Source organism: Gymnoscopelus braueri (genome assembly GCF_963280865.1).
Source record: "Gymnoscopelus braueri genome assembly, chromosome: 19".
In the NCBI taxonomy this organism is placed as follows: domain Eukaryota; kingdom Metazoa; phylum Chordata; class Actinopteri; order Myctophiformes; family Myctophidae; genus Gymnoscopelus; species Gymnoscopelus braueri.
This window is the reverse complement of record NC_137621.1, coordinates 36343130-36358835: the sequence shown is the minus strand read 5'-3', so window position 1 is coordinate 36358835 and position 15706 is coordinate 36343130. Positions and strand designations below refer to the sequence as shown.

The window sequence follows — 15706 nt, the reverse complement described above, 5'->3', positions numbered from 1 at the left end:
GTCCCAGGGGTCCCGGCTGAGCTCCTGGTTGGAACTTGTTTACATTTATCATGGCCGCTGTCTAGCAGCTGTCATGATTCTGGGCAATAAAAGAACTCAGTGACGCGAGGGGGAAGAGAAGAGAAGGGAAGGGAAGGGAAGAGAAGAGAAGAGAAGAGAAGAGAAGAGAAGAGAAGAGAAGAGAAGAGAAGAGAAGAGAAGAGAAGAGAAGAGAAGAGAAGAGAAGAGAAGAGAAGAGAAGAGAAGAGAAAATGTTATTTTTTGTGTGTTTCTATTTTTGTTTTGTTGTGTGAGTTTCGTCTGCTCCTTGCCTCACAGGGTCACATTCCTAGCAAGTGTTAATGTACTGGATGTGTGCTGAACAGATTCTTAATTCACCGATATCTGGCTTAATGCCTTTCATCTATACACCAGCCAGCGTTTCTGCTCTGTACATCCACCAGATCCAAACCATAAGACAGGTAAATTAATCTGGGTGTTCATTTATGACTCACTTTTCTGATTCGTCTTAATACACAGCCTACAAATACCAGATGAGAGTAATTTAAAGACTATGGTGAGTGTCTTTCTGTTTTTGTTATTTATCTGACAGCTAAAAAGCATCTTCCACTTGCCATTTCACACACTATCTGTGTCAGCACTGGGAGTCAAGTCAACTTTGTTGTCATCTTTCTCTCATAATCCGGATTACAAACGAACAGAATGTAATCCTTTACCTCCTACAGTAGGTTACGGCCTGCTAATGAATAATGATTATAGAAGCAGTGCAGCGGCGCTGACTAGATGACAGGATGACAACACAAGAGGAGGAGCAATGAACAAAGTGGCAAAACAAGCTCCCTGGTGCAACAGATAAATAACATGCACACTGGAGACATTGTTTAGTTTGACACAGAAACTGCAGTAGCAATAGTTTAAACCATTAAGACCGGGAACGCATCTGTGCAGCTTGTAGATCTGCTATTTGTTTTTGTTTTAATCGTGAAAATTCGTGCAAATCTTTAGATTGAATATATATATATATATATTTCCTTTTTTTAAGCGAACATTTGTAACTCAAATCTTTGCTTGTGGGGATCGTACAAATGTCTTCCAAATCCTTTTTAAAAAAAAACGTATGCAGCAATAATATCAGCGGTTCTCAAACTTTTTTCATGTCAAGGACCCCCAAAATGTATTTGGCCGTCTGAAAATATGTTGTTCCAGGGACCACCCCCAGAAGCAAAGATTTGAGTTACAGATGTTCAACATTTTTCAAAAATAGCTGATATACAAGCTCATAGCTACGAGCTTGTATATCTGCTATTTTTGAATAGCCAAAAAAAAAAAAAAAAAAAAAAAAGACCATTATGGCCATGGCATCACAACCGAATCAATGTCCTCTCTGCACCACACTGTCTCGCATAATATGGATCTACTGTGCAGCAAGCGTCTGTAAGTGCACATATAAATGGATGCATACTGTATGCACACATACTGCACACACACGTCAACAAACAACAAACATGTGCTCACAGTATGAAACAGTTCTCTGACAAACACGTATGCACATACAAAATTATACACACACACATACGCATTCACACACTTGTGTCCCCCCCCCCCCCCCACACACACACACACACACACACACACACACACAGAGTTTAAAGCCACACACTCAAACTTGCCCCGCCTTAAGCATTTAATTGAATGCACTAAAGATTATTACCTAGAACTCAAACAGACACACACAAACACACACAGCTGCACCCTGCAGAGGCAGACGTAGCTGCCTGCTATGATGCCAGCACTGCCAAAAGGGCACAGGACATAATGAGGCAATGGGTATTGTATGTATAATTTATCACCAGAGAGAGAGAGAGAGAGAGAGAGAGAGAGAGAGAGAGAGAGAGAGAGAGAGAGAGAGCATGGTAAACAAATGGAGAGCAAACAAACAATGCAGGGAAGGAGAGAAAAAAATAGAAGTGAGGATGAAGAGGGAGTCTGATTAGGTGCCTTGACTCAGTGTGTGTGTGTGTGTGTGTGTGTGTGTGTGTGTGTGTGTGTGTGTGTGTGTGTGTGTGTGTGTGTGTGTGTGTGTGTGTGTGTGTAGGTGCGTGCGTGTGTGACTGCATGTACATATGTGTGTGTACATTCATGAACAAGTCCATGTAGATGTGTGTGCATAATTGCATTTAGAGTTGTGTCTGTGTGTGTGTGTGTGTGTACATTCATGATATAAATCTATGTGGATTAGTGCGCATGAGACTGCATGGAGTGTGTGTGTGTGTGCGCGCGCGCGCGTGCATGCATGCATGTGTGCCATACCCTCTTGCGTAGGTTACAGGTGAGAAAGAGGTTGCGAGAGAAGGAGTTGGCGAAGGCCGTGTAGAACTCCAACACCTTGAGTAGAGCCTCTCTCTTGATGATGTGCAGGTCACAGTAGGTCAGGGCGCGTACGTTAGCGCACGCGTGCGCTAGGGTCGTCTCCTTCCAGAACACGTCTCCAAACACATCTCCTTTACCTAGGACATACACCCACACAGGAAGACAACGAAATAATTCAGATTAGAACAGCGGTAGACACTAGACAGTAACGAAGTCCATTTACTTGAGTACCTGTACTTAAGTGCATTTTTAGTATCTGACTTTACTTGAGTATTTGTATTTTTGGATACTTACTACACTCTTGTACTTTACTTTACTCCACAAGTAAGACGCGCGAACGCTGGAAGCGAACGCAGCTCGAAAATATTGTGTATTTACAGACTTGTAATCCGTGTTATTTCACCGTGATGGGGAGAGAACATTGACTGTGTGTGTGTGTGTGTGTGTGTGTGTGTGTGTGTGTGTGTGTGTGTGTGTGTGTGTGTGTGTGTGTGTGTGTGTGTGTGTGTGTGTGTGTGTGTGTTTTGCAGGCTGTTGTGCATTTTAATCGGAGCATTGTCTAAATTCCTGCACTCTGGCGCCCTCTGGGGGCCAGAGTGCACAGTGCATGCACACAGAGACACAGACGGACAGAGACACACACACACAACCCGAGCACGGTTACATAGTAAGCTCCACTTGGTCGTTCGCAATAACATTTCTAGGAAGGGAAAAGGTATGTTATGAATTAACCACTTAAGCCGTTTTTAAAATACTGTATAGTGAAAATAGTTGATCTACAAGCTCACAACGCGTCGCATCACGGCATGTTGTGAGCTTGTAGATCTGCTATTTTTACCATTATTGGTATTTTTTGAACATTTCTGGAAAATATTAGAATTATTTTGGAAAATGTCTCAAAATTTCAATACAGCAATGCATTGCCATGAAAAATACATTAATTTTGAATTCTTAAGTATTTTAAAAAGCTTGTACTTTTTTAATTTGCAACTTTAACACATTGCGTGCCAATCGCGTAGTTCTACGCGAACCTAAATAATTGCGCAGCGTGCCAGTCGCGTAGTTCTACGCGAAGTGGTCTTTTAAAAAAAAAAAAACGCAGTGACACATTTCATTGTAGGCCTCCCTCGCAGTGACACATTTCATTGTAGCACACCGGAAACGGAAATGAATGTCAATCGAAGATTTTCGTTCCCATCCGCTGCCGCTCTAAAGCTTCCGCTAATCCGCCATTATCTCGATGTTGTTTTTCTCCGCGCTGAACGCTGTTTAATAGAAACGGCGACTACTGCAAAATGGACGATCACCGATTGAAAATCTCTTCTCTGGGCCAACAAAACAGTTGAACGCGCGATCTTAAGGTATTTAGCGAGGTCTGTGGCGAGGTGAAAAAAACTAAAAAACAACAATAAATCGCTGGCACTGGTGAGTACATTATGATATTAAACTCAGGCATGGAATGTGTTAACATGTAGTCGATAATATTTGACCAGGAGCCTTTACTGTATACTTGACGAAAGTACTGAAGTTGAGAACTTCTGGAACACCACTGGGAAGTAACGCCCAGTCCACACCGATGATTAGCAACACAACAAATTGTTGTGAATGGTGTGGACTGGGCTTAAGAGAAGAAGATTCAAAACAAAACAAAACAACACAAAACAACAAAAAGAGGTGCAGAGGTAAACCCCTCATGTACCAGCCAAGAGGCCTAGAAGGGATCCATTGCCTTGGCCGGGTGCTCCGACAAACACAATTGTCAGTCCACCACATAAGAAAGCGCTTCCTTTTTCATTAAATATATTTCAGCAAAACAAATAAGACAAAGTACAGTATAAGTACTAGAATAAAAGCATCAAAAAGAGTGAGAAGACAGAGTTCCATTCTAAAAAATGTATATTCACATCTGAAGTGGTGACTACTGTACCTTACCAATGTCCTCAATGAATGTGTATTTACTTTACTTTATTTATTTGGTTGGGACAGTGCACATTGATGAACACAGTAACAGGCAGGCCTGGAACTTCGTCATTTTAGGGGCAAGGCCACTAAAACATGATTGATTTTTAAGTCCACGGAAATTATTTATTTAACTTGAAGGTTAAGGATGATTTAATTTCAATATAGTACAAGAATAATATAACTATCTGTGAAATATAACCCATTTATTTCACAAAATAATGTATTGGCAAATTACCAATATTTGTACAAAGTCATAGCCTATTAGTCTCAACATGTGTCACATTCAGCCCTGGACTTCACTGACTGTAGGGGTCACATTAACCACATTAAATTCACAGATTAGAGATTTCATTATTTTTTTTCATTAGTTATTTTCATTCAAATGAAATGTGATTGAACTTGCACTAATAATGACTTTAGTTGATTATTCACGATCTAAAATATAGCATTTTTTAATTATTAATAATTATAGCTTGTAGATATAAATAATAATAAAAAAGAAATCACACCCAGTGTGAAGTGGGCGGTGTGGTCACAGTGGTCATCACAGTGATGGAAGAAGTGATGGAAGAAAAGTAATATTGTGGACCAACCATTGTACACCCCTAACTTAAAAAAACCCATAAATGTGTTTTTTTTAAGTGCATAGTCCTATTTATAGGGCTATGCACATGTGTCATGTTTCACTAGCCAATCACAGTCCTGAATAGACTGTGATTGGCCAATCACGGTGCAGGGTTAGGGGGGTACAATGGTGGCCAATCACAGCGCAGGGTTGGGGGGGTGCAATGGGACCCCCTGTCCAAACCTCACATATAGGGGCAGTTTCACCGCCCAAAAAACAGTTTTTTTCACCCAACAGCAACAATATATAGCATATACTGTATATGGTTCTATATCAGTATATGAGTCAGTTTTAGCAGATTTAATTCTAATTGGCTACTATGACTGCCTATGAATTTCATGGGCCTGGGTAGGTCAACCAGGCCTGGCGGGGATGTGCCCTGGTGCGCACACAGCAGCACAATAGGTGAAGGCAATTAACTTTAATGAGGAGCTGCGCACCAAAAACAGCTCGAAGAATGTCAAACTGTCACATTCTAGCTGCTGAAATAAACTGCCCATTTCGATCATGGACAAAGGAAAAGAACATGGATATTGTTTGCAAAAGGATTATTTATTTATTGTGAGGTCACAGCTTCTCTACTTTTGTGTGATATTGATAGCCTAAACTTTGAATTTGTTTGCAGTAATTACTTTCTATTGCTTACTGGATATTAAGACTCATAAATTTGGGATTTTGGCTGTCTGTTGTCAAATGTATTAATCTATATTTTTCTGTTGATCAAACGTCGGGGGCTCGGGGCACATCGGTCCATACGGAATACTCTCTCTCTCTCTCTCGCTCTCTCCCCCCTCTCTCTGTCAAAAGCGTTGCTTGGCTTCTGCGCATGTTAAGCTGGAATATAGGCTCGAAATCAAACCTACCACTACCACTGGTTATGTGCAGTGTTTCACTTGATGTTGAATCTCAACCAGACAACTGGTGTCTACCTTATTGAGAGGAAGATAGCGCAGAGGGGAAAGGGTGAAATCAGCTAGGGCAGTGCAGTCAGGGGGCACCCTGGGGCACCCAAGGGGCACACGGCCAAAGAGAGGTGCAACGACGTGGCCGCCATGAAATTCCTGCCTGGTTACAGGTAACACATACTGTACACATGAGCAAGTGTAAATATGCCGGATAAGCGAAAGCTAATCACTTTCAACTCAAACTCAACTCAAAAGTGAATAGCATTTAATACCAAGTACAGAGATTTCCTCTGATTGTACCATGTTAAACAATAACACATTCTCTGTCAACGTTTAGGAACAATCTTTTGCCAAAGGATAAAAGTTGTTCTCAAACTTTTTATGTCAAGGACCCCCAAATTAATATTTGACAGTGGACCTCCATCTGAAAATATTTTGCTTCAGGGATGCTATACGTTGATGCCATATTAACCCATTTTCCTGCGGACACCCTGGAACCCTCTAAAGGACACCTGGGGGTCCCGGACCATTGCTTTACATCATCAGCACAACGTTACACCTCCTGACATTCTCCCTCTCATATCTGACATGTGGTGTTCGCAGCGTCGCTTAGCAACCGTTTAACCTGGCCAAGTCCTTAGCAACGAAGCCCTACTCTTTTTCCAACATATACTGTACATTCATAAATGGATATGCAGCAATACTGTACATACTAGAGCGTACATGCGCACAGAGTTGTGATGTTATCACTGTAAATCTGTCTGTCTCTCTTTCGCACTCTCTCTCAACCTTCTCTTTCATCTGTCCACTGTACAGTCTAGATGCAGACCTCTGCCATGTTGAAGCCAGGTCTGTTCTTTTTTTTTACGATTTGTACTTTATTTTTCATCTTTTTTGACAAACATACAGGATTTTTTTTCAACTTTGATGCAAGAATATTTAGACAAGACATACAATAAACAACACAATAACAATCATATTCAAATATCGACACTGCTGGTAATTAAACGAGACAAGACATACCATACACAAAATACAAATAAACACACCTTGAAACCATAGACATAAAAACATAAAAACATTAAAGAAAAGAGAAATCAAAAATACAGTGCACTAAAGCATACCACCTGCAGTCTACCCCAGTCCTACCCCCGACAAATCTAACCCAAGTTACTTTCTGGTTATTGAAGCTCACTGAGCCGGAAACGTCATCCTAGACCCATAGAGTGTAGATGATAATGTCCCCATTTTAAATCATATTTATCCATCCTGTTGAGCAATCTATAAGACAATCTTTCATATGCGGCCAGTTGACCCAAGGAAGTAAACCACAGAGAAGGAACCGGTGCAGATGGGTCCTTCCAGGCCCTGACCACCAGTCTCCTGCCTAGCATAAGGGCCGTTTGAATCCACTCAGCCAAGGCGGGCGAAACAGTTCTTAAAGTGGACGGGTCGCCCAGGATAAAGAGCCTGGGTGAGAAGGGGATAACTAACCCTGTCATCCTCTCTAGCTTCACATGTATAGCAGCCCAATAGACCTGGATTTTTGGACAACTCCACAGAATATGCATTAAGGTACCATCTCTATCCTGACACCTCCAACACTCCGGGCTCTCGGTAAGGCCCACTCTAAATAGTCTTGACGGGGTCCAATAAATCCTATTTATAATTTTAAATTGAATCAATCTCGTACGCAGTTCTCTAGACATTTTCTTGCCGTTCCTAAGGATTTTAGCCCATTCCTCGTCTGAAATTGAAACACCAAGGTCCCTTTCCCAAGGTGTTTTAGACACCATCATGTTAGAGTCAGAGACCTCCAGGAGCATGGCATAGTATGTGGAAGCCTCATGCCCCTGTCCGAAGATTCTAAGGATCATCTCCACCTTTTCAATCTTGGGGGGGCCTACAGTGAGAGATCCAAAGGTCTTAACCAGAAGATGCCGTATTTGCAAATATTGCCAAAAGTGGCCATTGGGCAGGTCAAATTCTGTCTTGAGGTCTTCGAAGGATTTGAGAGTGTTTTCCTGGTATAAATCTCCTAATATTGTAATTCCCCGTTGAGACCATGCTTCCCAATGAAAAGGCTCTTTCCCTATACAGAGTTTAGGATTATGCCATATTCCAGCCGCCGAGTGGAGAAACGGATTGAATTTAAACATGCGGGATATCGTCCTCCAAACCCCATGAATATGAGACACAATTGGATGGGAACGACTAATTGAGTCTAGTTTGGTTGAAAGACAGTCGATAGGTCTGACAGGTGAACATAGTGCGCTCTCCAAACTAAACCATGGCGGGGCCCTTTCCGGCGGAAGAGACCACTGTACCATATGTCTCATGGTAAATGCATAGTGGTAAAGTAGGAGATTAGGTACACCCAAGCCACCTTTATCCACTGGCCTCTGGAGTTTTTTCAGTTTCATTCTGGGGCGTTTGTTGTTCCACAGGAATTTACTACAAATTTGATCAAATTGTTTGAAATATTGTAGTGGGATTTTAACCGGAAGGGCCTGGAGTAAATAATTGAGTCTTGGAACACAGTTCATTTTAATGATGTTCGCCTTTCCCCACATTGATAGGAACAATGGAGACCATCTCTCTACATCGGTTCGTAGTTTATCCAGAATTGGGTCAAAGTTCGTCTTCACTAGATCGACCAATTTAGGAGGGAAGGTTATGCCTAGATACTTTAGTCCCTTTTTGGGCCATTCAAAGGAGCCGGTCTGAAATAGTGTTTTAGGACAGTAAGACGTGAGTGGTAGGGCCTCCGATTTTGACCAGTTCACCTTGTACCCTGATATGGAAGAGAAAGTGTCAATAATATTAAGCAAAGCGGGGAGGGAGCGCTCCGGGTCGGAGACAAACAAAAGTATGTCATCGGCATACAACATCAATTTATGGCACTTGTCACCTAATGTGATGCCTGGGAATGCCCGATCTTTGCGAATTGCGGCCGCCAAGGGCTCCAGGGCGACGGCGAAGAGTAAGGGCGAGGCCGGATCTCCCTGCCTTGTCCCCCTTCCCAACCGAAACGGCGCGGATATGAGACCATTGGTCATTACTGATGCAGTAGGATGAGTATAAATAAGTCCGATCCACTTAATAAAGTTCTTACTGAAGCCGAAACTTTCCAGGGCAGAGAGCAAGTACTGCCACTCAACCCTGTCGAATGCCTTTTCTGCGTCTAAAGAAATGGCCGCCAAAGGGGCGGAGTCATCCTGAGTGGCCCACATAATATCAACCAAACGCCTTACATTATCTGACGAGGAGCGGGATCGTATAAAGCCCACCTGATCCGGATGAATCAATGATGTAATGACCTTATCCAGACGGTTAGCTAGTATCTTTGACAAAATTTTACTGTCACATGAGGTTAAACTAATTGGCCTATAGTTCTTACAGTCTAAGGGGTCCCGCCCTTCTTTTGGGATGAGTGTAATAACCGCTTCGGTTAAAGAGGGAGGGAGATGTCCTTTTTCAAAAGCCTCGTTATATGTTCTTAATAGTAGCGGTGCTAGTTCCTCTGTGTATGCCTTGTAAAATTCTGAGGTAAAGCCGTCCAAGCCCGGGGCCTTGCTAGTGGGTAGCATCCTAATAACTTCCATTATCTCTCCCTCAGTAATGGGCAGGTCAAGACCTTTAACCTGATCCTCAGAAAGCCTCGGTAAGTCAAGGGTGGAAAGAAAAGTGGTTATCTCCTCTCCGCCAACTTCCGTCTCGGAGGTATATAGGTGGTTATAAAACTCCCGAAACTCTGAATTAATCTCCCTTGAATCAGCTACAAGACGACCATCCCCTCCCCTAATGACGGGGATTGCGCTCATTGCCTCCCTCTGTTTTATGTATCTAGCGAGTAATCTCCCGGCCTTGTCCCCTTCTTCAAAATATTTCTGTCTCGCCCTAAATAGGGAGAATTCTGCCCTCTGGGTCATAATTAAATTATAGTCGTATTTTAGCTTGGTTAGGGTTGTCAAATTTTCTGAGGACACACTACTTTTGAGTTTCTCTTCTGCAATGCCAATTTTCTTTTCTAACTCCTGTAGTTTAGCTACATTTTGTTTTTTCTTAAACGATGCATGTTGAATTATATAACCTCTCAAAAAACTTTTCAAAGCTTCCCACGCTATTCCTGCCGATGGGGCTGTTGGCACATTAGTGTCGATATACAAATTGATTTGAGCTCTCAGTGATTCCTTGAAGGTCTCATCCAACAGTAAGCTAGAGTTGAGTCTCCACCTGGATGTTCTTTCTGGCCTACGAAATGACGTCACATTCAAATAAATTGGGCTATGATCTGAAATGATTCTATTGCCGATTTCAGCTGACAAGACAGAGGACACCAATGACTGTGAGACCAAAAAATAGTCGATTCTGCTAAAGGAGCCATGGGGAGGGCTAAAGAAAGTGTACTCTCTAGTTGTGGGGTTTTGTATGCGCCAAATATCTACCAGGCCCAGGTCCTTTGTCATGTCTACTAATGCGCCCTGTGCCCTGGATGACCTAACCAGTGTAGAACTACGGTCCGTGACTTTGTCCATGACCTCGTTTAGATCAGAACCCAAGATAATCGGATGATCCCCCATCACACTCAGCATCCTCTCAAGGACGCCAAAAAACGAGGGGTCATCAACATTTGGTGCGTACACATTAGCCAGAATAACACTATTGCCCTGAATCTGACAAAGCATAACCAGAATTCTCCCATCCTCATCTGTGCTTTCTTTAAGGCATTTAAATTGCAAGTGCTTACTAATCAAAGTCACCACTCCTCTGCTCTTACTGTTGCCACATGCGGCTCCCACAAACCCCACCCAGTCTCTACAAAGCTTCTTAGTTTCCTGTACTACCAAGTGGGTCTCCTGCATAAACACTATGTCACATTTCTTAGCTTTGATGAAGGCTAAGACCTTCTTCCTCTTGACCACATCATTAAGACCTCTGACGTTCCAGCTCATAAGCCTCAACCCTGCGTTAGTGCCTGACATGATGTCTGTTGGATAACACCAAGGCCAAACTGCAGCTTCCCTACTCTGTGCACACAAAACAAAAACATATGAGCATCACTGTGAAACATATACTCCTCACAACAAAAAACGTAAAAAACACGAAGAACAAAAATACGCCTGAAAAAGCAGACGCTTCCCCTGCCCTTAGCTTGGTCCGTGATCCTCTAACTAACGGCTGCAGAAACCCTATCCCACCCACACCCACCCCCCCATCCGCTACCCCAAAACCAGTATGCCGGAGTGGGGACAAAATATCCCCATCCCCGTAGTATAAGTAAACAATATAGCAAGGAACTTCTATAAAACAGTGCAGTAGGCACAGCGGCCATGGTATTGACAAAACAGAGTGGTATTAACATTACCAATAAAAACATCGAAAACCTGGTTCTAAGTTATTCAAGCCCATCCTTGAGTAATACAAAAAATTGAAAAAATGCAGTGACATGGGATTTTGTATGAAAAATAAAAATAGAAATAAAACAATTGCAATGCCCTCGAGCCCCCTCAGTCCCCACATATCCCCCCCCCCCCCCTCCTCTAACTACACAATATGATGTTAAGATATGCATTTGTCCACAATATCAATATAAAGATTTGTTGTTGTTTTTTTCAAAGGAAAAGAAATTAAGACATTAAGTACAGGATTTTTTTTAGAAAAACAATTAGAAACGAAAACCTTTGGCCTTTAACACTAAGCATTCCATTCAAGCAAAAATACAAAAAATAAGAATAAAAAAGATATGGAAAAGAAAAGAAAAACAACATCCACAAGACAGTAAAAAACCTTTTGGAATTAAAACATCAATTGTCTGACCGTATCTAATAAGCCTGTGCATACATGCCCATTCACACACAAACCCAGAGACTCCAGTGTGTATTTATCTCCCTACTTAACAAACACACTCACACGTCCACACATTCATCACACATGAACCCCCCCCCCCCCCCCCCCACTCGCGTTCTCAGTTAAGCAGAAATGTCAAGAAATATTCCTCCCCCATACTCACACACCCCCCCCCCCCCACACACACACACCCGTAGACAGACACACAAGCAGACACACACACACACACAAAACAGCGCATGACGTCACAGCTTACTCCAGTCGGGAGCAGCACGACAGAGGAAGGGGAGAGAAGAAAAAAGGAGAGAGGCTAAAACAAAACAAAAAAGCACGGTTAGCGCCTTTGAGTCTCACTCCACAATGAGGGTTACAAATGAGAGTCCTACGTCCTGAACATCTATAAAGTAACAAACTGCTCTGTGAACAGTGCTCCTCCAAACTAATTAACCCCCTTTCTTTTATACATCGGTACAAAATACAAATCACTCACGTTATCACATTTTTTTTTAAATGAAAACAAAACTGGCTTCTTTACGACCACTTTCTGGTTTCGCCATGAAAAAGTACAATTGACTAAATAATAAAATAAATGAAATAGTTATTTAACTAAACCGTAACCTAGTTACTTCGGGCACAATGGAGCAAAACTAAATCAGAACAGATTCGATCCAAGTTTAGGAGCAAGACACGAAAAATAAATAAATAAGTAAAATAAAGAAGCCTCTTATAAACCATAACCTAGTTACTTTGAGTGCAATAAAGCAAAAACTGAAACACGACAAACAGACCCAGTCCTGGTTTGAAAGTAATAGTTAAATAAATATTACAAAAATAGTCATTTAAATAAACCGTAACCTAGTTATTTTGGGCACTGTGGTGCAAAACTAAAACAGAACCGACTCAATCCAGGCTTAAGAGCACGGCAAAAAATTAAATAAAATACAAACTCCTCAAATAACCCATAACCTAGTTACTTAGAGTACATTGAGGCAAAAACTGAAACGAAACAGACTCAGTCCAGGTTTAAGAGTCCAAATGTAGAATACACACGGCTAAACTTATCAGATGACATGAAGGTACAACGTTACCCGAGAGAATGTATGTAGGCCAGGGCGTCTGAGGCGTCTTCGAACCGGCGCTGGCCCTGCGCCGAGCGAACAACCAGAACCGCGGGGTAATTCAGAGTAAAGCGAATGTTCTTCTCGTGCAGAACCCGCTTACATTCTTTAAACTGCCCACGCCGTTCGCTGATCATCTTCGAGTAGTCAGGAAAGACCATTATGCGGTGACCTTCCCACATGACGTTCCCCATCTTGCGTGCTGCGTCGGCGACCCGGTTCCGATCCTGAAACCTCAGGAACCTGGCGATGATGGTTCTCCCCGACGCGGATTGGTTGGCACCAGCCCCTCCACGCACGGCACCTAGACGATGGGCCCTCTGGAACTCCAAGCCGATCGGGAATTCTACCTTCAGAACCGCCGGTAGAACCTCACACAGGAACGCAATGGTATCATTTCCTTCACACGCCTCCGGGAAGCCCACGAAGCGTAGGTTTTCTCTCCTTCCGTAATTGTCAATCTCGTCGATTCTTAGCCGCATAGCCTCGACCTCCGCTGCAGCAGCGATCGGAACCGCACGCATCTCACCCACCGCCACGTCCAGAAAGTCCACACGGGCCTCAACCTGGGTTATGCGGATAGCCATGTCTGCTAGCTTGTTGTCTGTAGCCCGCGTCGTTACTCCTATCTCCTCCAGTTTTTTGTCATGAGCCTCGGATTTGGCCAGGATTAAAGCAGTGAGTTTGGCGAATTCCCTAGCCACCTCACCAGATAGAGAGCTGGGGCCGAATTCCCCGTGATCGCGGGATGAATGAGACGAGGCCGGCGATGCCGGATTACTCGACGCCGGATTACTCTGAGCGTTGCCAGCATTAGCAGTGTCGCTAGCCGACGCGCCTCCACCACGTGTGCTGGTAGTGCTTGGTTTCGACACATAAGTAGAATTTCTGGTATTTTTCGACATTGCTGTACCCTACTGCACCTTTTTCCCAATTAAGTCCAAACGAATTCGAGTTCCCTACTATAGAATGTAGCGGATAGTGACTTAGGCGCGAGAGACGATCTCCTTACGCAGCCATCTTGTTCGAACACATCACGTGACTCTCCGAAGCCAGGTCTGTTCTAAACAAAAAGAAAACTTCAGCGTGAAGTTATTTCATGCACAACTACTCCAAGTAAAGACATTGTAGCAGGCTTCTATTGCCTTCTGTCTTAGGAGTTTGTAAAGTAAATTCATCAGGCCTGTTGCTTTCTCACAGTATAGGATCATGATCTTGTTTGAGAAATTGTCATTCAAAGATAGAGGAAATCTTTGGTGGGACAAGATAAAGCGGTCCTTGTTTGCATAATGTCTAGCCTGACACTCAGCCTGAATTTCCATTTCACTTCACTTCATTATTCATTCTGAAAATGTTCCCATTGCAGCCGTTTTCTGAAATGGGCGTTTCTGAAGAGGGAGTCCTCAGCGATTACTTCATCCCTGGCCCTAACCAATAATAAGCTAGTCACAGAATTCAATAAGTCAGTTGTGTAATTTCCTATTTCAGTAGAGTGTGGATTTTGAATAGGCTGACACTAAAGGTCCTTACACACCGGGGCGATTTTTTCGTGCGAATAATACGATTTTTTAAAAAACCTTATAAAGTCAATGCAAGCGTACATGGCGCGAAAAAGCGGAAAAGCGAAGCGAAAAAGCGTCTTTTAATTATTCGGAACGAGTCCGAATTTTGCGTATATTCGCACATTCGCCGGTGTGTAAGGACCTTAAGCCTGAAATTTCCCTTTCAGATCACTTCATTAATACAAGTGAGCATAGTTGAACTCCTTGAACACCGTGGTAGTAGCATCCTCTGCCCCTGCCACCACCCCGCCTTGCTCTGTAAATACACCTGTTGATGCTACTGAGTTTTCTACCAATATGTATTGTATTGTATGTGTTATAGGTATTACTGATTAATTGAGTACAATGGACCACAATGGAATTTTGGGTTATCCTTAGCATAACCTTTGACTGTACTACCTGTACTGTTAACAAACCTCTTTTCAAAATATAAATTCTACCAATCTAAAGTTAGATTGTTGTTTTAAAATGTCTTGTTCTGCGTTCGGTCCCTGCCCAGCACCACCGTGGTGCATCCGGCTTTGTCGGGCGTCTATGCCAACACAATTCGCCCGTGTTAGTGGAGGGGAGCCGGGCAGGGAGGGTGATAATGGTCATTGCATGTACTCCTACGGGCTGGGGCGGCACCTGTCAGCAGGGAGTGTTGGGCGGGAGGAGTAGGATGAAGGCTCTACGTCCTCCTGGTGGGGGCTCCTCACTGGCAGGTGAGTCAATAGGATACAAAAGCAGTGACAACACAGAAATGTGTGTGGGGGGAAATTAATTGGCATAATGACTAAATTGGGGAGAAAAAGTGGGTAAAATTTGCACACAAAAAAAATTCAGGTAGAAACTTTTAATGGTTGTGACTAGTGATTCAGGGGCTAGAGCCAGGAGGCAATATAACGTCTTCTGCTCTGGCACGTCAGGGACACGGCACGCCAGCCCTGGATGAGGTTCCAAGGCTGTGCTAAAAACACCTTCACCCAACTGGAAGGAAATCAGTGACAAACAACTTTAGGAATCCCACTATGGGAAATTTGTTTCAAGCAGCTTGTATGCAGAGAAACACAGAAACATAAAACTAGCAAAGGGGATGAATGATTGTGAATGGCGGTTAGTTTTGCAAGGAGGTAGAACATAATGACGACTCACTCCATCACTCAGGTAGCATGCTGGGGAGGAGAACACAAAGCAGGAGGTGAACTTTAGGGAAATAAAAGACAGGTGCTTCTGAATGGGATAGCGACCATTACCATGAGCTAAGGTGGAAAAGTGTGTAGATAACCTGAAGTTGTTTGGTACAGATCTTGCGGGGGGGGGGGGGGACTGATT

The 15706-nt window shown here is 43.1% G+C and overlaps 1 protein-coding gene across 1 annotated transcript in view; it reads right to left on the bottom strand.

The window, feature by feature from the left end:
- The window catches only part of kcnh5b (potassium voltage-gated channel, subfamily H (eag-related), member 5b), a gene marked incomplete at both ends in the record, with an annotated part of 154500 nt that overhangs the window by 29014 nt on the left and 109780 nt on the right, over positions 1-15706 (bottom strand). The window contains one exon of the mRNA XM_080414800.1: positions 2311-2507. Within this exon, the coding sequence (XP_080270926.1) occupies positions 2311-2507 (197 nt within the window). The remainder of the gene's footprint in view (positions 1-2310; positions 2508-15706) is intronic.